Source organism: Peromyscus eremicus, chromosome 4, assembly GCF_949786415.1.
Source record: "Peromyscus eremicus chromosome 4, PerEre_H2_v1, whole genome shotgun sequence".
NCBI classification, from domain to species: domain Eukaryota; kingdom Metazoa; phylum Chordata; class Mammalia; order Rodentia; family Cricetidae; genus Peromyscus; species Peromyscus eremicus.
This window is the reverse complement of record NC_081419.1, coordinates 62874499-62900377: the sequence shown is the minus strand read 5'-3', so window position 1 is coordinate 62900377 and position 25879 is coordinate 62874499. Positions and strand designations below refer to the sequence as shown.

Here is a 25879-nt window from a genome sequence, read left to right as displayed (position 1 = left end):
AATGGCAATTCTTTGTTTTTATTTATTTTCAATTTGGATTTGTTACTGAGATCTGACTAACAGGATAAAACCCAGTGTACAATTGTAATCCACTCCTCCATGACATAGGCTAAGGTATTTTCTTGCCTTTCTCTGGTTGTGATGGAAACATGGTTCTGATTCATCCCCTATTACAAGGCCTAGGAAGACTCTTCAGAGAGCAAATAGGGCAGGCCAAGTAAATCAGATAATCTACATTCTCAACAGAGTGTAACTAGCTCAGAATTTTATATGAAGTTGAAATACTCTTTAAATTTTTCCTAGTGGTTGTTATTTTGCTTTGCTTCAGCAGGAATACATCTTATTATGTAACTAGTATAAGCACTGTAGGACTGAAGTTCATGATGTCAATAGAACTGACTGTAATTCAGATAAAACAATATGAAATGATTACTTTTGTTATTATTTATTTAATCCCTCATATGTTGTACCTAAAATATATGGTATAAAATAGTGTGCTGGCTCTTATCTTCCTGAAGCCTAACTCTGGAGACCTTTTTAAACTGTCTGAAACCTGCTTTGCATTATGAAATTTAGAAATACAAAATGTCCCTAAATACAGATACACGTTAATATGACAAAATGATGGAAAGCAGGTGAAAGATATGTATACATGTGTGTGTGTGCATTTATTTGACGCAAGAAGAATAAATGTTGCAACTGAAAACATTCGTTCTTTAAATCCCCACCTACTCATGAACTACAGAGACTCTTCACATGCTGTTCTTCAACAATTAATACCCAGGTTCATCAGTCTTCCCTGGTTCCTCTTACATCTCTTTCCTTTCCATGACTTGTTTCCACCTTCTTTTTTCTCTGAAATGACCTATGAAACCTGCAATACTCATTTCCATAGAATTCTGAGCTACTAATCTATTCCTAGTTCCTAATCTTACCTCTAGGCATATTTTTGTTTATGTACAAATTGAGGTATTTTGCAAACTAAGAAATGTCTACATAATAAGAGCCATCATCTTTATAATACTAAGTTTTCCTCTCTCTCCTTGCCAATTATTCTGAAAACTTACCTTGACAGTGTATAGTGTATATATGCACATAACATAACATGTGTAAATGTACATGTCTCCACATGTACAGACATACAATATACAGGTTTAAATTATTTCACTATGTGTGCATGTATGTTCATGAGGTTAGGAAAGTGGAATGGTTTTACAAAGGTTCATCAGTGTGTTTTGAGATGGCCCAAATCTTTAAACATCATTCTATTCTAAATATGTGCAGCAGCCACAGTACTGTACTCATCTTACAAACTCAAATCATTTTAAGAACTAAAAACATTTTACTAAAATCTCAAGTGTGATATGTATATTGTTGTAGTTGTTGACAAATTTCTAAGAATTTAATTTCCTTATTTCATAATGCTGTTGGAGGATTTTAATAGTTTACAAAGTATTTGATGATCTAACAATATGTAAAGTACACAAAACCCTTATAGGGATTTTCAGGTTTTTTTAGTTTCTTGTTGCTTCTTCTCTCTTTCTCTCTCTCTCTCTCTCTCTCTCTCTCTCTCTCTCTCTCTCTCTCTCTCTCTCTCCCCTTTCATATATATATATATATATATATATATATATATATATATATATATATATATATATATATGGTAGATAGATAGGTAGATAGATAGATATAAATTTTATTTCAGCACTTATTTATTTAGAAATGCTCTTTATATATAATACAGGCTGACCTTGAATTCACAATCTTCTGCTTGGCTTATGACTATTTGTTTAATATTTGTAACAAACATTTCTAAGATCTTGAACCTTGGTACTATAATACACATAGATATGTGGAAATAAACATGATTATATAGTTATCTAGCTGTAATTACTTCTGAGAATAAATGCTTGTATTCCATGAAAAACAAAATGACTCATAGAGCTGCACTTTGGCTATTTTCTAACAACTTACCTGTAAATAACTATGGAAGTAGGGAAACGGGCCTTCAAGACCAATAAGTGAGGAAGATGTTTCTTATATTTATAAGGTAGACTTCCTTTCACTACAACATTAAAAATAGAAAAAAACTGAAGTCATCAATCCCTCCAATTATAAGTCCCAGAAGACAGCTCAGGTAGTTTTAATCTTGGGATTAGGAAGAACTAAATCATTTCTTCAGGGACTCCCTCTGTCTTGGTAAGGATGTCATGACCACTGTCCTGCATGAGCTGGCATTGTATAAGCAAACAACAGCACTAGTGCAGGAAACGCAAGTTCCTTTCAAAATCGCCATTCTGAGGCAATTTTAGCTCCTTGGTTTTGTTTGCTTATTTTATACTGTTATGTGTTTAGGAAAATGCAAGAACAAGTGAATGAAAATGGAGAAATTTGAAACAAGTTCAATAATTGAGGAAACTTCTTAAATTCATTGTTTTCCTAAGCCATACTATATATTTCATCGTCACTGAATTTCATAGAGGTTATGTGTTCTTAATATATATGTCTAGTAAAGCACCTTCATTTCATAATGAGCATACTTAACACTCCTTTCAAGACTAATACTAATAGAAACTCATTAAAGATCTTATATTCATCTTCAAACCATTTATATGAAGGAGCTAAGCTATAGAAAAATAATCATTTTTTTTTCTGTTGCAAAAGCTGTTAGATGCACTGGCTGAAAAAGCAAAGCATATAGGACAGAGTTAGTTCTTCCCATTTCATAAGTAAACATACACTAAAATGAATTTTAAAAAATTACACATTTACATCTAGATGAAACACACAAACCAAAGAAAGTATTTTTGCCCCACTGAGTAGTTCTGGTTTTCTAAGCCAGTGATTTTCAACCTGTTGTTTGTGACCCATTTGGGGGTCAAGTGACCCTTTCACAGGGTCACCTATGACCATTTGCATATCAGATATTTATATTATGATTCACAATAGTAGCAATAGCACAGTTATGAAGTAGCAATGAAAATAAATTTACGATTGGGGGTCACCACAAATGAGGAACTGTATTGAAGGGCCATAGCATTAGGAAAGTTGAGAATCACTGTTATAAGCTATTCTTTTAGGTTCCTCACTTTTAAAGTATAATAATAAACACAGTCATATATCCCTGATAAGTTCTAGTTCAAAATCATGCAGATATCTATGTCTATTAATGTATGAAACTATTAATCTTAAGTGAGTGGGAATTCCTTGGAAACTTAGTGGAAGCATAGAAGTAGAGATCTTGAAAAAGAATAAAAATGACCTTAGGAAGAAGACTTTATATGCTAGATAGATGATGGCTGACAGCCTACAGTCATTACTGCTCTCCTTGGAAACAAAACCATTTCTCTTTACAGAATTCTTTAGCCTCATTCATATCTAAAAAATGACTCAACAAACATTATCCTACCATCACTGCTTAGATTAAAATATGTTTGTGATTTCTCATTTATGCCAAGCAGATTAAGAGAAAATATGTACATATAACATTCTATGCCCTTCTTATCTCATTCTGTCTCAATCATCTTTGTTTTCATTCTAATGTATAGTTTGTGGATTAATCAAGTTGTCCTTAATGCATTTATTTGCTTTTCATGTATTTTGACCTTATTCCTCATACTTTAAAATTCACACACATATTTCACTACCCAGTTCAGCTGCTGTCTCCTCAAGATAAACACTTTAAATTATTTAGAATATTAGTTTTATAAACTATTCCAACTTTATTTCTTATCCAAAATTCATAAATAATAAATGTGGGGGTTAGCCAGCTGTTAAGATATTGTGTTCATTGTTTTTTATTGCTATAATCACTACCTGACAAAGTAATGTTAGAGAGCAAGGGTTTGTTTTGACTTACTGTTAAGTCAAATTTTCCTCATAGTATGGAAAGGGAAGTAGTTAATCATATTGAGCCACCAATCTGAAAGCAGAGAGAGAGGAATGTGAGTGCTCTGCTTGCTTCTTCAATTTTATTCAGGATAGGACCCTAGCCCATAGATAATGATTCCTATAGTTAAGGCTAGTCTCCTCGCCTCAATTAACCCCATCTAGAAATTATCTCACAAACATGCCCATGGGTCTATCGTCTAGGTTATTCTAGATCTATTGAAACTGACAGTCACCTGTCTGTTATAATTACGTATTCCATAACTGGGATAAACACAAGAAGAATTTACCGTGACCTGAGGCTCTTCTAGTCACTTAACCTAAATTAGTTCTGACCAACGGAAGGGCCATAGTGACATTTTGGGTTTCCTGGAAATAGTGTCACAAATAAAAAACCAGAAGATAGGGAAGTGTGCAGATAAATGCAATGTTCCCTCCTGGACATAACATTTTTATTGAAACTCTGTCCACACAGGAGCCTTGTTACCTACACAAGACCTACTGATGATCAATCCAGAGTAAAATTCTGCTACAGATGCTCTCCAGGTCCCCTACCTTACTAAAGAGCTAATGGCAATGGATTGTTGCTGGAGGAAGGAGAATCATTTCTTCATGGAGGTTATGGCAAATAGTAGTATTCTCATACTCTGGTGGATTTCTCACATCCATATACACATAGGCATCTCTGACTGAACTTACTACTAATCAGAAACAAGTGAAGACAAAAGGGCGTATATTGGTAGACAACGTGGAAGGAATTGGAAGTGAATATGATCATATATGCTTGTATACAAGCATGAAATTTTCAAAAATAAAGAACAATATTAGAAGGATTCAGATTTTTTTGTCTTTGTTCACAAAATATTTTTTTTTTCTGTTACTCTTGCTTCACAAGTGAGAGAACCACTGTGGAGATTCTTCCCACTGCTAAAGATCTTGTACCTGTTACTCTTGCTGTTGTGATTGATTCCTATTAAATATAACAAAAATCAATTATTATGGTTTATGATTCCAGAGAATGCAGTTCATTGTGGCTTATACTTTCAACTTTCAACCGATGCTGTTCAAGGTATGTTGTCAGAAGTTTGAGGCATTTGATTAACTTGTGTCCAGAGACAGGAAACAGCAAGATGAATGTAGATCCTCAGGTCACTTTCTCAATTATTTCATTCCTGGACCCCAGCCTAGGGAAAGGTGCTACCTACATTTAGAGTTAGTTTTCCCTGCTTAGACAACCCAATCTAGATATAAAATTAACCATCATGTTTGGTTTTGTAATAATAATACTTTTTTTACTTCTGTTTATTTGGCAGCTCAAAAGCAACAAGCACATAAACCAGATACATTTTCAGTTTTACTAATGATTCCTTTGTTAAGATCACATTACTTCTTAATATTTGTTTGGTAGGATTAAACATCCAGCAAGTTTTCTGGCCAACAAAGTAGAAAAAAACCTGTATTTTGATAAAATGTGTCCCTGGGTCTTCTCTAGACTCCTCAGCACATTCTGGATGACAACATGGTCTGTTAAAATCCAGTTGTAATTGGTCTGAGAGGTGGTGAAACACAATGATTCTCTCCACTACTGGCTCTAGAGAAAACAATGAGGAAATTTCATAATTCAGTTTGCAGTACACACATTGACCATAGCATCCAGATAAATATGAATCACTTTGGAAGGCAAATGACCAGGTGAGTGTGATTCAACAGGAATGTAACTCCTGTGAGTTGCCAAAATACACACACACACACACACACACACACACACACACACACACACAAATAAATAGATGTCATGAATTTTAAAATGAATGTCTTTCTCTTCTTCCTATGCACATGTATGGATATGTGCAAATGTTTTCACAGGTCAATTAGTTCCATGAAAATATCTGACATGAAAACTATGTTAAGACTATAATGCTGTATATACCATTATTAGTGAAGCTTAATTTGTGTCTTTCTAATGTAAGTATAGAGGCATACATAGAGCCTCAGATCTGAAAAAGTAGGAATAATAAAGGGACTTGGTTTGCAAAGTTAAAGGCATGTTTAGATAGCAATGTGTGCATATTTTAAGGAGAATCCAACAAACTAGTTAATATTTAAAAATCATTTTTCATATGTGTGTTTTTTCAGAATGTAAAAAAATATGACATTCAAAGTAAAGATATTTAAATTATATCATGGAGCATAAATAATTTTGTAGCTTAATATATAAATAATAATCTGAAAATGTCATTCTATGTGTATCATTGAACAGAAATAAACTTTCAGATATAAAGAAAACTTTGAAAAGCAATTCTGTTGAGAGGAATAAGGACACTATGTGGCTCTCTCTTTTCCATTGATATTCAAATCAACAAATGCAGTTCCAGATTTACGCTCCAATTCCTGCCTGGTGGTGAAGCATAACAAGTTTGTGTCTCAGTCATGGAGTTGGCTTCAGTTTACTGAGAATAATTTGACATGTCTTCCACTTCATAAGCACAAGGACAGCCTTGTATATAGCTCCCAGAAAATTGTATTGTCTGTATTTATTCTCCTTATAAGGTTACAATCATTACAAAACTAAATGATCTGAGACTCCTCACAAACCCCTTGACACTAGGAGCAATGCACACCTAATGAAGATACTTAGTAGACATTTGCTATCTTTGCTTAGACAATAGAACAGAAAAGTTACAAGAAATACAACATAAAAGAAAAACTTGCTTTCTTTAGCACAAAAATACTTACAAAAGAAGGAAGATGTTTCATTCTAAAAGTATGAATCATTGTACTCATAGTATAGAACAATAGTGGATAATAATTACACTGTGGCACAAATATCAAATATTTGGCACATCCTAAAAGAAGACAGATTAGTAAAAAAGAAATGAGGAAAGGTGTGAAAGATACTTGGCTCAAGGAATGTGAAATGTCACTGGTTAATTCCACCAAAAAAAAAAAAATGTTCATAGGACACAAGGTACCCATAATGCTTTGTGGAAACCCTTCTTTGCATGATTCAAGGCTTAATATATAGGATCTGGGAAGGTGGTTCACCTGTTGAAAACACATTTTAATCTTAAAGAGAACCTGAGGTAAGTTCTCAGCACCTACATGGTGACTAACAACTAACTGTAACTCCAAATACAGGAGATTTTATGTTCCTTCTAGCCTTCACTGCCAATGCAAGTGCATATGTGTGTGTGTGTGTGTGTGTGTGTGTGTGTGTGTGTATGTGTGTGTATATGTGTGTATGTTTTTGTGGGAATATATATATGTGTATATATATATATATATATATATATATATATATATATATGCCTGCATGTTATTGTGTGTATGTGTGTGTGCATCTATAAACACCTCTACAATAGAGAAAAAAAAGGAAGAAAAAAAATGTTGGAATTAAATTATAATTTCAAAAACTCTCTAGGTCTGGAGAGATGGCACAGCAGTTAAGAGCACTGGCTGCCCTTCCACAGGACATGGCAGCTTACAACTGCCTGTAGTTCCTAGGGAGTTGATACCCTCTTCTGATCTCCAATGCACCAGGCACACATGGGATACTCAGACACATGCGCGCGCGCGCGCGCGCGCGCGCGCACACACACACACACACACACACACACACACACACACACAGGAAAAGCATCACACATATAAAATAAACAGACGAATCTTTAAAGAATTAAGTTAATGTTTAACAAGAGAACCACATTGAAGCTCTGGGATTATACTTGGACAGAGGAGTGTTTCTGCTGAAAGTGATTCTTTTGTTATTCATTTGTTTATTTGTTTTGTTGTTTGGGGAGGTTGCTTTCTTTTATTGGCTTTGAAAGGGATTCTTACAAGTAGGAAGAAGTAAGTGACTGTCAGGGATTGAAGCTGAAGATACCAAGTAAGAGTCACCAGCACAGCTCCCAATAGTCCTGTAATCTACCAGAATGGAACTCCTGCGTGGATACAGCTCTGCCCTTCAATATGTATTTTGCCCATTTTGTGTCTATGTGTACAAACACAATTACACATTTGTTTGTAGGTGTATAAATCCCTTTTCTAAAAGCTTTTAAAACTACTAATAGTCATTCTGGGAATTAAGAATGGAAGATGAAGATGGAGGACAGAAATGGTTCACTCAGTTTGTGCATTTACATTAAGATTGCATGTTTAACTGTAACAAATGCATAATTTTTATAATGTGAAAGTAATATAGAAAGACATGAACGTAAACATGCAAAACAGGAGAATAAAACCTTCCACATTTATACAAGCATTGCACCTTCACATAGTATGTAAACTGTTTATCTTTTGAACCTGTATATTATATATTTTGTTGTAAGAATATAGCTTTTCATCTTGTACATAAAATTGAATTTCTGCTATAAAGTTGGGCATCATTTTTATAAACAGAACTTTTTTATTTATAAAAGTAAAGTGATTTTACTTTGAAAGCACATTTCTTTTGACCAGCTTCAAAAAAGCACGTTTCACATCCTTATTCCTCAGACTATAAATGATGGGGTTCAACATGGGGCTTACAAAAGTGTAGAACACAGCAATGATTTTGGATTGCTCAACTGACTTGTCTGTGGGAGGTCTAACATACATGCAGAACAGAGTCCCATAAAACACAGTCACTGCCACCAGATGGGACCCACAGGTGGAAAAGGCTTTGCGCCTACCTTCAGCAGAACGCATCCTCAGGATGGCAATGAGAATGAACAGGTAGGAAATGAGGATTATAAGCAGGGAATTGGAGAGGTTAAATCCTGCTACCACAAACATAGATGTTTCCTTAATGAAAGTGTCCGAGCAGGAGAGTCTGATGAGAGGGGGGTCAGCACAGTAGAAGTGGTTGATGATGTTGGAGCCACAGAAGGTCAAGCGGTATGTCCACATGGTTTCCATCAGGCCACTAAGGAAGCCATAGATGTAAGGACCGGCAATCAGACGCACACACACCCCTTTGGACATCTTGCTGCTGTAAAGCAAAGGGTTACAGATGGCCATGTACCTGTCATAGGCCATCACAGCTAGCATATAATATTCGGTAATAACCATAGCAATGAAAAAATAACACTGAACTAAGCAAGCAGCATAAGAAATGGTTTTCTTCTCAGATAAAAAGTTCACCAGCATCTTGGGAGTCACGTTGGTAGAATAGCACAAATCCAGGCAGGACAAGCTGGCAAGAAAGTAATACATAGGAGTGTGCAGGCGTGAATCTACCCTGATCAGCACCATCATGCCAAGATTCCCTCCGACGGTGACCAGATAGATTACCAGGAAGAGCACAAAAAGGATAGGCTGCAGCTCTGGACGATCTGTTAATCCCAAGAGAACAAACTCAGTCACCAAGGAGTAATTGCCTCTGACCATTTTCTCAGGTGCCAGCATGTTCACTTAGATGGATTAAAGAAGGGGGAATGAGATACTTGTTAGATATTTTCTCTCTATCCCCCGTTTCCCTACCTCCCTCTTATTATTCATCCTCACACAGCTATTACAAAGGTCTGAGAATGTCAGAGCTAGTACACTGGGTTTTCAAATCCTTTTTTAAAAAAGAAACTTTGTGTGGAGCGTGTGTGTGTGTGTGTGTGTGTGTGTGTGTGTGTGTGTGTGTGTGTACATGCACTTCCAAGCACATGAGTGGCATGTGCATGCTATAATTTGCACATAAAGGTCAGGACAAGCTTGGATATTGGTCCTTCCCTCTCACATTGTTTGGGGCAGGGTTTTAGCATCTCTTCTTGTTAAATGACCATGTCAATACAGGAACCCTGAGCTTACAGATGCATGTTACCACAACCAGCTTGAATGGATTCTATGGAACACATGTTCCCATGTACATGGGAAAGGGGTAAAGGCAGGTGCTTTAGCACTGTTACCTCCCCAGCCAGGGCTCATATTCTTAAGAAGATCACACACAGCCCCAATTAGCTAACAGCACAGGTGAGGTTCATTCCTACCCAGACAGGATCCTGTGTTACCAAATTGCTTTCGGGTGAGAGAAAGAAGCATAATACAATAACAGTTCAAATTGGGATGAACTTTCAAATTTACATTATAGTTTGTTGTGAAACAATAGCCTCCTCATTAAAAAATTAGGAAAGATTTTTCCAGTGACCTGACACTGTGTACATATCTAAAAGCCTCCCTTTAGAGAATTTAATTCCCCTTGTATTTACTGGAAAGCACAACAGTGAAGATATCAGAATTAAATCCTTCAGGGTCAATTTTAGTACTGTAATCTTAATGTTTTAGAATATAGCATTTCTATAGAAATGAAAAAGTATGAATTTACATACTTGGAATAACTAATATCTATATGAGTTAATAAGTAAAAAGTGTTACACACAGCACTCTGAATAACAAGGATAAAAGAAATTTAAATCACATTTTCATTTTCTTATCAATTTACTTTCTCATTTGTTTCCCCAAATCAAATGTTTCACAACCTATGTCAAAATTTTGTCAACTCTATTCTGGCAGTGAGTAAAATTTAATCTTTCTAACTGCATGTAGAAAAACAAAGACAATTCAACTATCTTTGTTATAGTAAAGCAAAGATGAATTAAAGTAGTTAGAGTGATTCTTAGTACAAAGGACAGAATATCCTTTTGTAATTAAAAGATTATACTTCCAAATAGTATAAAATCAGACACTATCAACTCTAATGGATAAATACAACAACAAATCACTGCTGGGGACTCTAGATAATGTATTTTCATTAGGAATTTTAGTTCTATATTCAGCTTTTTTAAAGTTTTAGAGTAGATGGTTCAAGAGAGTAAAATTCATCTGACTATTAGAGCTATTTGTGTAATCAATCAGAGTGAGCAAGGTGGGGCAAGGGAATCAACTGTAATGAGCCAGAGAGTAATTTCTGTGCAAACAGTCCACTCTGACCATGGGCTGGGATTTTTACTTCATGGTAATGTGTGCCCCATGTTCTAATTTCCTATGAGATTCCAATTTTAAGTATCAGAATCCATTATTTTTAAGCAAAATCTATAAGCAAAATCTACCAAATTATTGTTAGAATTTAATTTTATGTTTCAATCTGTCCTTAACCAAGGCACAAAATAGAAGTCTGCAGGCTTGGTCTACTGTGGTATAAACAATAATCCCATATGTGCCCAATACACCAGCTATATGTGTCTAATATGTAAGCTGTTCCTGGTAGCTGAATCAAACAAAAGTACAAAGTATGTGCCTTGACTTGGTGGTGTCCTCAGAATGCTGCATACTTAATTAGACAACCTAGTATATAAGCAACATTGAACACCACATGCATAGAAGTTATCTAATAGAGAAATAAATAAGATAACCAATAATGATCTTTGCTTTGAAAAAGCTAGCTGTGTTATATGGTAAGGGTGATGAAAATTATAGTTAAATGTCAAAGTTCAATATAAATATTTGAACTAAATAGATAGTGGTGTTTTAAAATAAGAATAGACACCAAAAAGAAACGAGGCTTATCTGGGGTTTGAGGAATTTATAATAATTGTACAGAAGGACAAGACTAGAAGGGCTCTCAAGTAATTTGAACATCACATGTGCAGGCATTCCACTGGAGACTTTCAATTGAAGTGGAAGCTACCCAATATGTATGAGAAATATCACAAAGAAATCCCAAAGCAAGGCAGTAGACAGCAGACATTCTTCTAAAGAGCCATTTACTTATGACATTATTGACCAGTCTAAAAATTCTTGAGTAATTATGGGTCAATATGCATAGTGATGAGTTTTCAAACATATATATTCTTTATGAAAACAAATACAACAGAAACATAGCCCATTGCAAAATTTCACTGACTCTATAATTATTCTCTCTAGATTGGAAAAATCAAAAATAAATTAAATAATTTAATATATCCACATATATTTATTTTCTAAATGGAAATCTAAAAACTAACACTTTATTTGGTAAGTTATATAGTTTATGCTTTTAAATAGAAAAGACAGTTACATTTTTGGTAAGTTAGTATGCATTGTGAATATATAGGTGAAAATTGGAATGACTAGAATTTCAATTGTACAAATTAAAAGACAAAAGTCACAACAATAATAAAAAACATAAATACACCTATCAAATCAGCTCTATAGATGTCATTGGTATCTGAAAACCTGCTAGTTGAAATGTACATATCCCCATCTCAGGAACAGGTCAATATGCAAATTTCATGATAACAGAGTAGCCTAGGACTGTTAAAGTCACTATTGTATGTGCATACAGTCTTACACACAAAAGCTATTATCTACTCATTGGATTGAGTGTATGGAGTAGGAGAATACAGAAAATTTTAGTCAAGGAAAGGGAGAGAGAATATGAAAGTAGGAGTTACTGAATTTAAAATTCAGTAGTTGGGCACCTAAATACCTGGCTGAGCATAAAAATATACAAAAGTCAGTAAGAATAGTTGAGAAAATTAGATTGTAAGGTAGGAAATGAGACTACAAATGGATAAGCTGGATAGTTGTGGAGGCGTGTAGTTCCTATGAACTTCTTGGAAGTGCACACTGTTCTAATGTGTTCTAATGTTCTAATCATCATGGACTCCAGGATCTTCCTCTCCTCCTGGTTTCCACTGCTGTGCTTTTCAAATAAGAAGACAAGGTATGTTACCTCCTTACAATGAATGACCTTAATTTCTAAGTCATGTTAGACAATGGAGATACATATAATTTTCTATGTTGTTAGCAAAATTCTTTTAAGACTTCATTTAGATTGTGACATCTCCCTTGACAGAATGTTATTCTTTCCATGATATATGGAGTTCATTCATGTTCTGTGTCAGACACTGAGCAGTTTCCAAAGGACCTACCATTTCCACCATACCTATCTTTCAGTTATGAGTCTACCAAGTCTAAACTCATAATTCTTAATGTACTTTTTAGATATATTAAGTCTTATCCCATTTTCTCTCTCCAATATCTTAAAGATAAATCTTTAAATGTTCTATAATGTTTTTCTTTTTGCTAGAAAAAAATAAAATATCAAATTAACCTAATTTCTTTAGATTTTTGTAAGTTGTATTTTTTGAGATTGTAATATAAATTACTTCATTTTTCCCTTCCCCTTCCTCCCTATAAACCAGCATTTCTCAACCTGTGGGCAGTGGCCTCTTTGTTGGTTGAATGACCTTTTCATGGGAGACACCTAAGGTCATCCACAAACACAGATATTTACCTTATGATTAGTAACAGTAGCAAAATTATAGTTATAAAGTAACAACAAAAATGATTTTATGGTTGAGGTCACCACAGCATGAGGAACTGTATTAAAGGATTACAACATTAGAAAGTTTGAGAACCAATGCTCTAAACCCTCCCATATACTCTCCTTTCTCTCTTTCAAATTCATAGCCTATTTTTCACTAATTTGTGATGAAAGTATATTGTGGCTGTTTAGAGAATTCCCCTTTGAATATTTTCTGAAAGTATCAGTGAGATGATTAAATTATTCCTTCGATGTGACTATTCTGTGTATTCTTTGAATTAATGATGGAAATGTAATTTGTCAACTAGAATGCTTATCACAAACATATAATTTCAATAAATTTTAATATTTTCCAATGACCAATCTAAGTAACAAATATGTACTCACTTATTTCAGTGAGATGAGACCCTAGACTGGTATTCAAAAGGATTTTGTTGACACTTGACTCTTCATGATGAATATCAAAACTGAAACAAGTGGAAAAATTGGTAATACAAAGCTCATGATTTTGATTCCTACCTGAACTCAGGAAAAATTCTCCCAGAAACACTAGAGGTCCAACCAAGGAACTGCTGAAAATGATTTATGCCCTATTTGTATTTGGCAGTGTTTATCCCTGAAGTATTTTTCATCATACCTCAAAGCAATAATTAAAGAAAACATAGTAATTGGTTTAGATATATACCCACTAGAACCTTGGGATTTGAGCAATGGAATTGCATCACCTTTTAAGCATCTTGAGCTATATATTTTGTGTGATTATGAACTGATGCTCAGGGGATTTTTTCATTAAGAATCATTATTTGTTGCAAGAAAATGTCGAGAATAATTAGTAGTGATATAATATTTTTATTATTAATAATTCAAGGAATTTAATTTATCTGATTCTTTCAAAGATGGAATTGTGCACTGTACAATCTCTCCCAATGAAGAAAAAGCTAAATAGTCACATTACAAATCTCAATATACATAAAATACTTTCTAATAATTTTATCATTTTAATGATTTATTAGACCATAAAAATAATATAATTAAACTTAATAAAATTATTAGAAAGCAAATTTATACAATATAGACATCTCTTAAATATACTAAAATTTTTCAGCAAGATTTCAGAACATCATAATTATCAATAAATAATATACCCTTCTGATTTGATTTTCTGTCAAGGAACCAAACTATATCAACAAATTCCTCACTAACTAAAAATGAAAATGAGAATAATCATCGATGTAGAAATTTGGTTTTACAATCCTAAACTCATGAAGAATGAGGTGTGTCAGCAAGGAAGGAGTAGGTAAAATTGTGTATGTGTGTGTGTGTATGTGTGTGGGTGTGTGCATCTGTGTGTGTACTAAGAACTCCAACCTATACTACATTGATGAATAGTGATTTTTAGTCTAAAGATGACTGATGGTCAGAGTAAAGGGTGACAAAAAGTAAAGTATAGGGTAGATATAGATTATACTCAATATACAACAATTACTTACATGACAATGCCCTTATTAATGTGATATACTGTCAACAATAGAAATAAATAATGAAAATTGCAAAGACATAGGCAACACTGTACACTAGATATGTATGAAATAAGTATCCCCAATAATGGGGAACAAGGATGGCATTCATCTGTCTCTTCACAAAATTGTTGTTCCAGAATAAGGAAGATTAAAAAGGAAGGAATAAGAAATGAGCCTAATGAAATTTAAGGAAATAGGGACAATTTTACTCACAGATAAAGATGAAAATGTTAAGGAATCTATAAAATAAATGAACATACTAAGGTCACTAAAAGAGACTAACTAATCTTCAGAACAAAAGCTGAAGCTTACATTTAAATGTACCTACTACATAGCCTTGCAACAAACAAATATGGAATAAACAATATGATATAAGACATCATGTTGTGAGCTTATAGTCCTGAATTATGTTTGAACACTGATTTGCATCTCTATTCCTATCTTGAAAGCTGGAGACTTTATGAAATATTTGTAACAAATTCTTTGTTTCCTTAGATATTTTCATGGGGCTATATGAATTGTAAAATGAAGTAGCCAGGTGATTCTAAACAAACAACAAAACATGTAACAATCTTATGATATAATTTCTTAGTATGCAACTGGAGGCAAATATATGAGTATATAGTTTGATCTTATTTAATGGTGAGATAGAACTTGCAATACATTCAGCACAAGAGATGGTATGTGTTGTTCCCAAAGCTCATCCTCTTAGCACTGATCCTGAAGTTTTGAGATTTTTGTGCTGCCAAAGAAATTTTATTATTTGTTTACAGAAAAATCCCCAGTGGCATGTGTTACAAAGAGTAAAGCAAACATTTCTATCCTGAATGTAACTGGGATTTGAAGAACCAGTCAATGCAAGGGAATCACCATCTGCTATGGCTTACTGCTTCCCTAGTTTCTGTGTCTCCCCTTTCTGTTTTTAGTCTTTACTCTCAGCTCAGCTTCCTCTAAATTGTCAGATGAAGATAAAACCAAAGTGATTTGACAGCCCTGAATCTTAGGAGAAATAGGCTTACAAAAGACAGAGACCTGGATCAACAGTCTTATACCTACAAAAGCATCGGCATAATCCATTAGTCTCATGCTACTTGCATGACTCCTTCTCTACATAAGTACATCAGTAAGACACAGAAAAGCACAATCATGATTCATTTCTTCATCTTAACTTTTAAGTAGGTAAGCCTTAAATGTCCTTCATCAAAAAAAAACTGATGGCTCTATCAGTGGAAGGAACTGAGAGCACCTGTATCCTGGTAACTCTTGTGAACAGCAAGCGCCAACTGGGGATGCATACAGACCCTTTGGCATAGCACTTAGAAGTTTTCACTTAGAATAGTCCTTCTCCAAATCTGATGTGCATGTCAATCTGTACATCTGTCTACAACATGGATTTGAACAGGCAGATCTGAGGTGGAATATGATCCACCATTTTAATATTTGCTGCAGTGATATCTGTGTTACTGGTTTGTATCAGTTGTTGTGGCTTTTGCTGAGAGAAAACATCTGACAGGAGCAACTTAAGAGAAGTAATTTGGGCTCATTATTTAAGAAGGTATATAGTTACCACAGAAGGAAGGTAGAAAGGCAGGAAAGAGTCAACTTGGTCACAATGTGCTCACTCTCAAAAAGCATGAGTTGAATGACCATGTCTGTGCCTTCTTCCATGTTCATTTTTATTCAGCCATGACCCCAGTAAAGGGAATGATGCTGTGTGTTTTCAACATGTATGTTTTCCCTCAGGTTAACCTCTATAGAAGTACTTCCACAGGCAGAGGAAAAGGTGTGTCTCCTAGGTGAATTTCAACCTAATCTAACTATGAACATTGACAATCACTTATCCATGAAGTACAGGCTGCAAAACAGGACTGAAAATAAGGCCAGATGGTTTATCTCAAAACACTTAACTTTTAGTTGGGACACCAAAGATATGACCACAGAGAATATAAAAAAAGTCATCAAAATACAAATGTTTTGTCTCAAATCTATAGTTTCAGTTTATTGAAAAATTGAGGCATTAATACTCTCCTGATAACTTCTTGTCTGAGTACTGTTTTCAATGCCTGCTTTACATCTTTGTTCCTCAGGCTATAGATCAATGGATTCAGCATTGGACTCACAAAGGTGTAGAAGACAGCTATTATTTTGGATTCCTCAACGGTCTTGTCAGTGGGTGGTCTTACATACATGCAGAAGAGAGTCCCATAAAACAATGTGACAGCCATCATGTGGGAACCACAGGTAGAGAATGCCTTACGCCTTCCTTCAGCTGATTTGATCTTTAGGATGGCAGCAATAATGAGGGCATAAGACACCAGGATGATTGTGAGGGAACCGGAGAGGTTGAAACCAGCTGATATTAACATGGCATGTTCTTTTATATAAGTATCAGAGCAAGACAGCTTAATGAGTGGTGGGTCAGCACAGTAGAAGTGATTGATGACATTGGATTTACAGAAGGTCATACTGAAGGTCAAGATGGCTTGGAATAGCCCATCTGAAAAGCCATAGACATAAGGACATACAGCCAAGCAAATGCACACCCGCCTGGACATTTTCACACTGTAACGCAGAGGATTACATATGGCCACATAGCGGTCATAGGCCATGGCTGCCAGCATGTAAAACTCAGTGAGGAGAAGGGCGATGAACAGGTAGCACTGGATGAAGCAGCCAATGAAGGAAATGGTCTTCTTGTCTGATAAGAAATTAGTCAACATCTGTGGGGTTGCAGTTGACGTATAGCACAGGTCCACAAATGCCAAGTTACTGAGGAAGAAGTACATGGGTGTGTGAAGGCGGGAGTCCAGGCTGATCAGGGCCACCATGCCCATGTTGCCTAAGACAGTGACAAGGTAAACCAGCAGAAACAGCACAAAGAGGAGTGGCTGCAGCTCTGGGCGGTCCGTGAGCCCCAGTAAAATGAATTCTGTAATTTTGGTGCTGTTTGTGAGGGGCATCTCCTTAGAGCTGGTTCTGTGATCCAAGCTGTGGAAACAAGGCAGACACGGAGATAAAAACTGACAGTTAAAAATCATGTTTTTCTTAAAGTGTTACATGTGATGCAAATTATACAATAATCCTCTTTATATTTCTATTAAGCCCCTTTCACTTTGCTTTTATTCCTCTGAGTTGTGCTTCTAACTATATTCCTATACTAATCCACACATCTATGAGTAAATCTTTGCTACATCTGTCCTATCTCTCTGAATTTCTTTTTTGCCTCCCAATATATCTAACTTGCAATGCTAAGCAGACTAAAGTCCCTTTGTGAGACAGTTCTCACATACTTTCCTCATATGTGAATCTAACGCAGTTTCTTTATTTTCTTGTTTTCAGAACACCTTATATACCTATATATTCACATCCAGTTTTCATATTAGTATTGCAAGGCTAAGGGGAAATTCCTGCTATTTACTGTACTGTGAGTATTCAGCATTTATTTAAACTCTGGTTATGAGAGAGAAAAAACAAGCAAAAGGTTTCCAAGAAGTAGGAATTATTGCCAATGCACCAAAAATTGTAAAGGTTTTTGTGATGTTGTATATAATGGAGAAACAATTACAATTTAAACATTTTGTGTACAATGGCATTTCTTAGAAAGCTTGCTCTTCAATTAAATTCACAGCCATTTCAGAATGATTAATTTATTTTGCTCTTTGATGAGATTTTATCCCATCATATGGAAGAAAGAAGTCATGTCATTGGTAGGAAAATATATGTAAGTATAGAGTTTTATGTTAAAAAATGAGCCAGATGAAGAAAAAGTAAATTAGCATATAGATAACACTTTCTTCCAATCACTTAGAGCGACTAAGTGACTTTTCCATTTCTAAGGTAGCTTTTTTTAATAGGAATAAAATTACTATTTAATTTTTGTGATATTTTGATAAGATATTTTGTGAGCATCAAAGAAGAAGTACATGTGTGTGTACTCTTTCAAAAAATTATTATGGAAATACTACTGATATGATTAATTCTAGTATATTCTCTCACATGCTTATTTAGTGTATATTTTTAATTCTTGATTGAATGATAAAAGTTAAGTGTGTAGCAATATGATTATTACAAATACATAATTCCAATAAATTTTTAACATTTTATGACTAATCTAAATTCTAAGCACATACTTATTTCAGTGTTTTATTGATAAATATCCAAAATGATATAAAAGCAAAAGTGTGAACAAAGATTTAATAATTTTATTCCTACCTTCCCTAGGAAAAATTCTCTCAGAGACACTAGCAAGAAAAAAGCTGCTGAAAATGATTTGTATCCAATTTATAACCTGTATCTTATAACTCCAAAATTATCTCTCAACACACCCCAAAGAATTAATTAAGGAACAGTAGTAATTGGTATAGATATTTACTCACTAGAACCTTGGGATTTGAGCAATGACATTATATCACCTTGTAATAACCTTCAGCTGGATGTTTCAGTTGCTCAAGAATTGATACGTATGGGATTTTTATATAACTCAATATTTCTTGCAAGAAGATGAGTTGAAAAATTAATCATGGCATAACATTATGCCCCAATCCATGGACTTTGGTGTATCTAAGATTTCTCTACTGTTGAAATGTGTGCTCTACAAACCTCCAAAAGAGCTGAAGCTATGCTGTTAAATCACAAAATGCACTGAATAAAATTATTACTGTTTTGACAAGACTATGAGTATAGTTATAGTAAAATAGTTTAACACAGTGGTTCTCAACCTTCCTAATGCTATGACCCATTAATAGAGTTCCTCATACTGTGGTTGCCACCCAACCATAACATTATTTTCATTGCTACTTCATAACTTCAGTTTTGCTACTGTCATGAATCATAATGTAAATATCTGATATGCAGGATATCTGATATGGGACAACAGTGAAAGGTCATCCTACCCTCAAAGGGGCTGTGATTAAACAGGTTGAGAACCACTAGTTTAATTTGTTAGCTTAGATGCAGAGAATTAATATTTTATGAACAACAAAGTAAGGGCTGGAATTCAGAAACATGTAATAAATAGAGTAATAGAAGTAGAATGGCTGCATTACTTATTAATGGAGACTACTATAATTCTAACATTAATATTAAATAAAAGTTGTCGCCAATTAATAGAATTACATAGTACATATACTTACTACTGTACATAAAAATCTATTTTTAAGTAAGTTTTCAGGACATGTAGTCAACTTTATTCTGCTACTGAAAATTCTGGGGAGTTACACAAGAGCTGCCATATGACACCAGGGAAATGAGGGTCTTCCCTTGTGGTTCTTAATTTCATTAATCCAAGCATATAATAACAGACTTAAATAGAAGTTTGAGGGCAATTTTATGAGAATTAAACATAAAAAAACAACCCTAGGGCAGGCCAACTATAAATCCCAGCAGCTACCTGGGGAAAGAGAATAAAAAGAGGAGAAAAGCCATGCCTTTTTTAGTTACTCTGTCATGTAAGTCAGCCACATGGTGCACACGCAGGTAGAGTATGGAATAGATCTCTAGAGAAAGAGTAAGAAACTCTAGAGCATCAGAAAATCATACTTAGGCTCTATCTAGTCTCTACAACAAAAAGATATGAAAGAAGAATAAGGAAAAGGTATACTCTTCTGAGTTAGAACTCAGAAGGGGGGTCAGACACAGCAGGACCTCATAGAGGATTATAAGGATTTCACTAGGGGCAGACATTCTAGGAAGGAAAAGTATATTGTCTCATTAAGAGGCTAATTATTTCCTCTTAATTATTTAGTATTGCTTAAGATGAAGCCACTTTTCTAGGGTCACTAGTCCTTCCCAATCACTGACTTTCCCAACTGGATTAGCTCTTGACTGAAGAGATATTGTCATGTCTTTACCTACAGGAAGATTTCATTCCTTCAAGTAGGAAGTAATAACTTTCTTTAATAATGTTCAATGCTGCTATAACAATTTTCATTTGATTTTATCTCATAAAGACAAAATATATTAACAAATTTATCATTAGCTAAAAAGATTTATCATAGGACAAATAGTACATGAAGAAATTCTATTTCACTATCATAAACTCGTCTAAGATGAAGTGTATTAGCAAGGAAGGAAAAGCTAGGATGGTACACATATATTGTACTCATGAAAGTTTTATAGGGGACCAAAGGGCCTAATACTAAAAGGAAGAGTAAGAACAGGTAACTGGTAGGGAGATAAGCAATACTGTCAATGTACATCAACTATTTGTAGGAAAATGCCCTTATGTACCAAAATATATCATGTACAATGAAAACACAATAAAACAATTTTTAAATGTATGTAATATAGATAACTACATGAACTCTGGCTGTATATTAAATATGTACCACTGTCGCGTCTGCCTCGACCAGCAAGGAAGACACAACACCAGGCTCTTCTCCAAGCAGTTTATTCAGGAACCTTGAGACAATCTTCTGACCCCAGGGAGAGCCAACCCACAACCTAAATAGCCTCTGGGTATCCTACCCCAGTCTGCCATGTGGGTACTGCGGATAGGTCCAGGTGCACGGAAGCAAGCCAGATCCTAGCCTTAGCCAAATAAGGAGTTGTTTATCTCAGAGAGCACTCACCATTGGGAGGGTGGAAGGCAGAAGCCAGCGCCATCTTTGAGGCATGGCTGCACGCAGCTCTCTACATACCTCAGTGATGAGGAAGGAGAAATGACTGTCTCCTCTCCACAGCATCGTGCAATCACTCTAAAGATGTTCAATAAGGAAGGACAAAGGAATGAAACCAGGAAATGTGAGAAAGGAATGGAAGCATTTTACTCACCAGTGACAGTGACAAATGTTAAGGGATCTAGAAAAAATGATAAAAGTCATTAGTAGAATTAAGAAAGAGAACCTCAATTGCATGACAAAAGAAAAAGCTTGTATTTAAATACACCTGTTATGAGTTTAATGTATAGTCAGAGTTACCTAAGATTTCAAAAGACCTTAGAGTCTTGATTTTTATTTTGACATTGAAATACAACTACATGCTTGACAATGATTCTGAAAACTGTTCCCATGTATTTGTAAAGAATTACCTGTTTCCTTGGGTCCAAATTCTAAACAAACAATAATGACAAAAATCACAGAGCTGTTAACAATACAACATTTAATAAGTAACCGAGTAAGTATTAAATGAAGGTATTCTTTTTATCTTGTTTTTTTTTTTAATTTTTATTTTGCAATACAATTCAGTTCTACATATCAGCCACAGATTCCCTTGTTCTCCCCCCTCCCGCCCCCCTCACCTTCCCCCCAACCCGCCCCCCATTCCAATCTCCTCCAGGGCAAAGCCTTCCCCACAGACTGAGATTAACCTGGTGGACTCAGTCCAGGTAGGTCCAGTCCCCCCCTCCCAGGCCGAGCCAAGGGACCCTGCATAGGCCCCAGGTTTCAAACAGCCAACTCATGCAATGAGCACAGGACCCGGTCCCACTGCCTGGATGCCTCCCAAACAGATTAGGCCAATCAACTGTCTCACCCACTCAGAGGGCCTGATCCAGTTGGTGACCCCTCAGCCATTGGTTCATATTTCATGTGTTTCCGTTTGTTTGGCTATTTGTCTCTGTGCTTTATCCGACCTTGGTCTCAACAATTCTCGCTCATATAAACCCTCCTCATTCTCGCTAATTGGACTCCCAGAGATCCACCTGGGGCCTAGTCATGGATCTCTGCATCCAGATCCTTCAGTAGTTGGATGAGGTTTCTAGCACGACAATTTGGGTGTTTGGCCATCCCATCACCAGAGTAGGTCAGTTCGGACTGTCTCTCGACCATTGCCAGCAGTCTGTTGTGGGGGTATCTTGTTTTAATGGCAGTGTCCTTTCAAATACATTTAGCATATTTGAACAGTAAGATATTTTGATGAGACTGATCTGTGTTGCCTTAATTCATTCACGCTTCGGGATTTCCTGAAGACAAATTTGTACTGTATTCTTTTGATGTTTTTGTTTAGGCAAAGAAATGTATTCCCTTGCTTGTATAGTTCTCAATACCATACTACATATAAGCATGGCATGTGTTATTTGCACTTATGAAAGATAAAACAAACATTACTATCCTAATCATAGTTTGGAACAGAAGGAATGGTTAATGCAAAGCAATTAATATCTGCTGTAACTTTTGATTATTCAGTTTCTGTATTTATTCCTTTCTGATTTCAGTCTTTACTCTCAGGTCAACCTCCTCTCTATTGTCAGAAGATGATGAAACCCAAAGTCTTATGCAAGCCCTTAATCTTAGGAGAACATTGTAATCTTAGGCTTACAAAAGGCAGAGACCTGGATCACCAGTCTTACATCTACAAAAGCATCAGCATAATTCATCAGTTTCACACTTCTTTCATGACTCCTTCCCGATATAAGCACATCAGTAGGAAACAGAAAAACATCATCATGATTCACATCCTGGTTTTCACTAGTAAGCAGGTGAGGGAGAGTACAGATGTACCATTGTTTCTTAAGTGTCCTTCATCAGAAAGTCGTACGGGTCTATCAGTGGAAGGAACTGAACTGAAGAGCCTGAGTATCCTGTTAGCTTTTGTAAACAAATGTCCCAGAGGGATGCAAGCAGATCCCTTGTCATAGCACTTGGAAGTTTTCACTTAGACTATTTCTTCCCTAAATCTGATGTGCCTATCAGTCTCCTTGGGATCTGTCTACAATACAGATTTGAATATAGATCTGAGGTGGAATATGATTGAAAGTTTTAATAGCTCTTTCAGTGATATTTATGTTGCTAGTTTGTTACTAGCTGTGCTCTTTTGTGTGAGGAAAAATTCTGACATGAGCAACATAAGGGAAGAAGGTCTTATTCGGGTTCATGGTTTAAGATGGTATATAGTCCCCACAGTGGAAAGGCAAAGAGGGAGGAAAGAGGTGGCTTGGTCACTTTGTGTTCACATTCACTTAAGTTGAGTGATTGAGAACATGCTTCCTTCTGTGTTTCTTTGCATTAAGTTCAGAATGTCAAGCCATTGGATGGTGCTACTCCTCTTGTAGACATGTCTTCTTGCCTCAGTTCAATCTCTCTGGAAATGCCTATACTGATAGACCAACAAGTGTTACTCCAAGGTGATTCTCAGTCTAGACAAAATAACTATATATATGGACTATCACTGATCCATGAATAACATGGTTAAGATCAACACTAAATAAGGAAATGTAGATGTTCTCCAAATAGTTACTACTCAAGATGTGTGTGTGTGTGTGTGTGTGTGTGTGCGCGCACACGCGCAAGCGCATGTGCATGTGTGCATGTGTGCATGTGTGTGTGAAAGATTACTTGAAAGTGACATGGGGAATATGTGGGAGAAGGTGTAAATAGGAGATAGATATAATAATAGTACATTTTATAAATGTAGGAAATTGACAAAAAGCAACAAAAATGATCTAAGCATAAAAATATAAATACATTTGTCACAAAATTATAGTTGTATTTTATTGGAAAATGGAGGCATCATTGCTGTCCTGATAATATTTCTCCTGAGGACCGTCTTCAATGCCTGCTTTACATCTTTGTTCCTCAGGCTATAGATCAATGGATTCAGCATTGGACTTACAAAGGTGTAGAAGACAGCTATTATTTTGGATTCCTCAACTGTCTTGTCAGTGGGTGGTCTTACATACATGCAGAAGAGAGTCCCATAAAACAATGTGACAGCCATCATGTGGGAACCACAGGTAGAGAATGCCTTACGCCTTCCTTCAGCTGATTTGATCTTTAGGATGGCAGCAATAATGAAGGCATAAGACACCAGAATGATTGTGAGGGAACCAGAGAGGTTAAAACTTGCTGATATTAACATGGCATGTTCTTTTATATAAGTATCAGAGCAAGACAGCTTAATGAGTGGTGGGTCAGCACAGTAGAAGTGATTGATGACATTGGATTTACAGAAGGTCATACTGAAGGTCAAGATGGCTTGGAATAGCCCATCTGAAAAGCCATAGACGTAAGGACATACAGCCAAGCAAATGCACACCCGCCTGGACATTTTCACACTGTAACACAGAGGATTACATATGGCCACATAGCGGTCATAGGCCATGGCTGCCAGCATGTAAAACTCGGTGAGGAGAAGGGCAATGAACAGGTAGCACTGGATGAAGCAGCCAATGAAGGAAATGGTCTTCTTGTCTGATAAGAAATTAGTCAACATCTGTGGGGTTGCAGTTGATGTATAGCACAGGTCCACAAATGCCAAGTTACTGAGGAAGAAGTACATGGGCGTGTGAAGGCGGGAGTCCAGGCTGATCAGGGCCACCATGCCCATGTTGCCTAAGACAGTGACAAGGTAAACCAGCAGAAACAGCACAAAGAGGAGTGGCTGCAGCTCTGGGCGGTCCGTGAGCCCCAGTAAAATGAATTCTGTAATTTTGGTGCTGTTTGTGAGGGGCATCTCCTTAGAGCTGGTTCTGTGATCCAAGCTGTGGAAACAAGGCAGAAGTGGATGATATAGTCCTGGAGGCCTCAACTCTGTTATTAGAACTACTAGCAACTATGGAATGCTGAGAAGGGGAGAAGTCATCTTCACCCTTGATAGAACACATCAGTTGCTTATCTAGGGCCAAATGGTGAGCCCTGAAATCATACATGCAATACCATGTTACAGACTGAAGTAGTTATACTTATGTATGTATGAGTACACACCCAGATGTACACACAGGCACAGAAGAGACACATACATGTGCATACACATACACATGCACATACACATACATGTGTGTAACAGCAACTAATGAAAAATTCAAGGAGGGATACATGAGAGGATCATTGAGAACAAAAAGGGAAAGGAAAATGGTATAATTATATTATAATCTCCAAAACTTAAAGAAATAACTTTTTAAAATAAATATTTTTAAAGCAAAATTTTAATAACAGTAAAAATCATGTTTTTCTAAAAATTATACCTTCTGAAATAGGTTGTATTATAGTATTTTTTAGTATTCTTACTAAGCCCATATTTCACTTGATGCTGTTTTCATTTGGTAATTTTTTCTAACTAGCTAATATGTGTGTGTGTGTGTGTGTGTGTGTGTATGTGTGTGTGTATGTATATATATATATATATATATATATATATATATTAACTCATACATATGTAAATAAATCATTTGCTATACCTGTCCTGTCCCTTTGCATTTTTTTCTTACCCGAATACTTATTCTGCAAGACTAAGCAGGTTAAAGGTATTTTGTGAGACATTTCTTACATACTTTCTTTATACGTGAATATAACCCAATCTCTTTATGTTCTGCATTTCTAAA

The 25879-nt window shown here is 35.6% G+C and overlaps 2 protein-coding genes across 2 annotated transcripts; both read right to left on the bottom strand.

The window, feature by feature from the left end:
* Positions 1-8316: 8316 nt before the first annotated feature.
* On the bottom strand, positions 8317-9273 carry LOC131908212 (olfactory receptor 5M5). The gene has a single exon (XM_059259261.1). It carries the CDS (start codon positions 9271-9273, stop codon positions 8317-8319), a length of 957 nt encoding a protein of 318 aa, XP_059115244.1.
* A 7334-nt stretch (positions 9274-16607) lies between these two features.
* LOC131907761 (olfactory receptor 5M11-like) lies at positions 16608-25011 on the bottom strand. The gene is made up of 2 exons (XM_059258859.1): positions 24421-25011; positions 16608-17582 (listed from the first exon to the last, which is right to left on the bottom strand). Exons 1-2 carry the CDS (start codon positions 25009-25011, stop codon positions 16608-16610), a joined length of 1566 nt encoding a protein of 521 aa, XP_059114842.1.
* Positions 25012-25879: the final 868 nt, after the last annotated feature.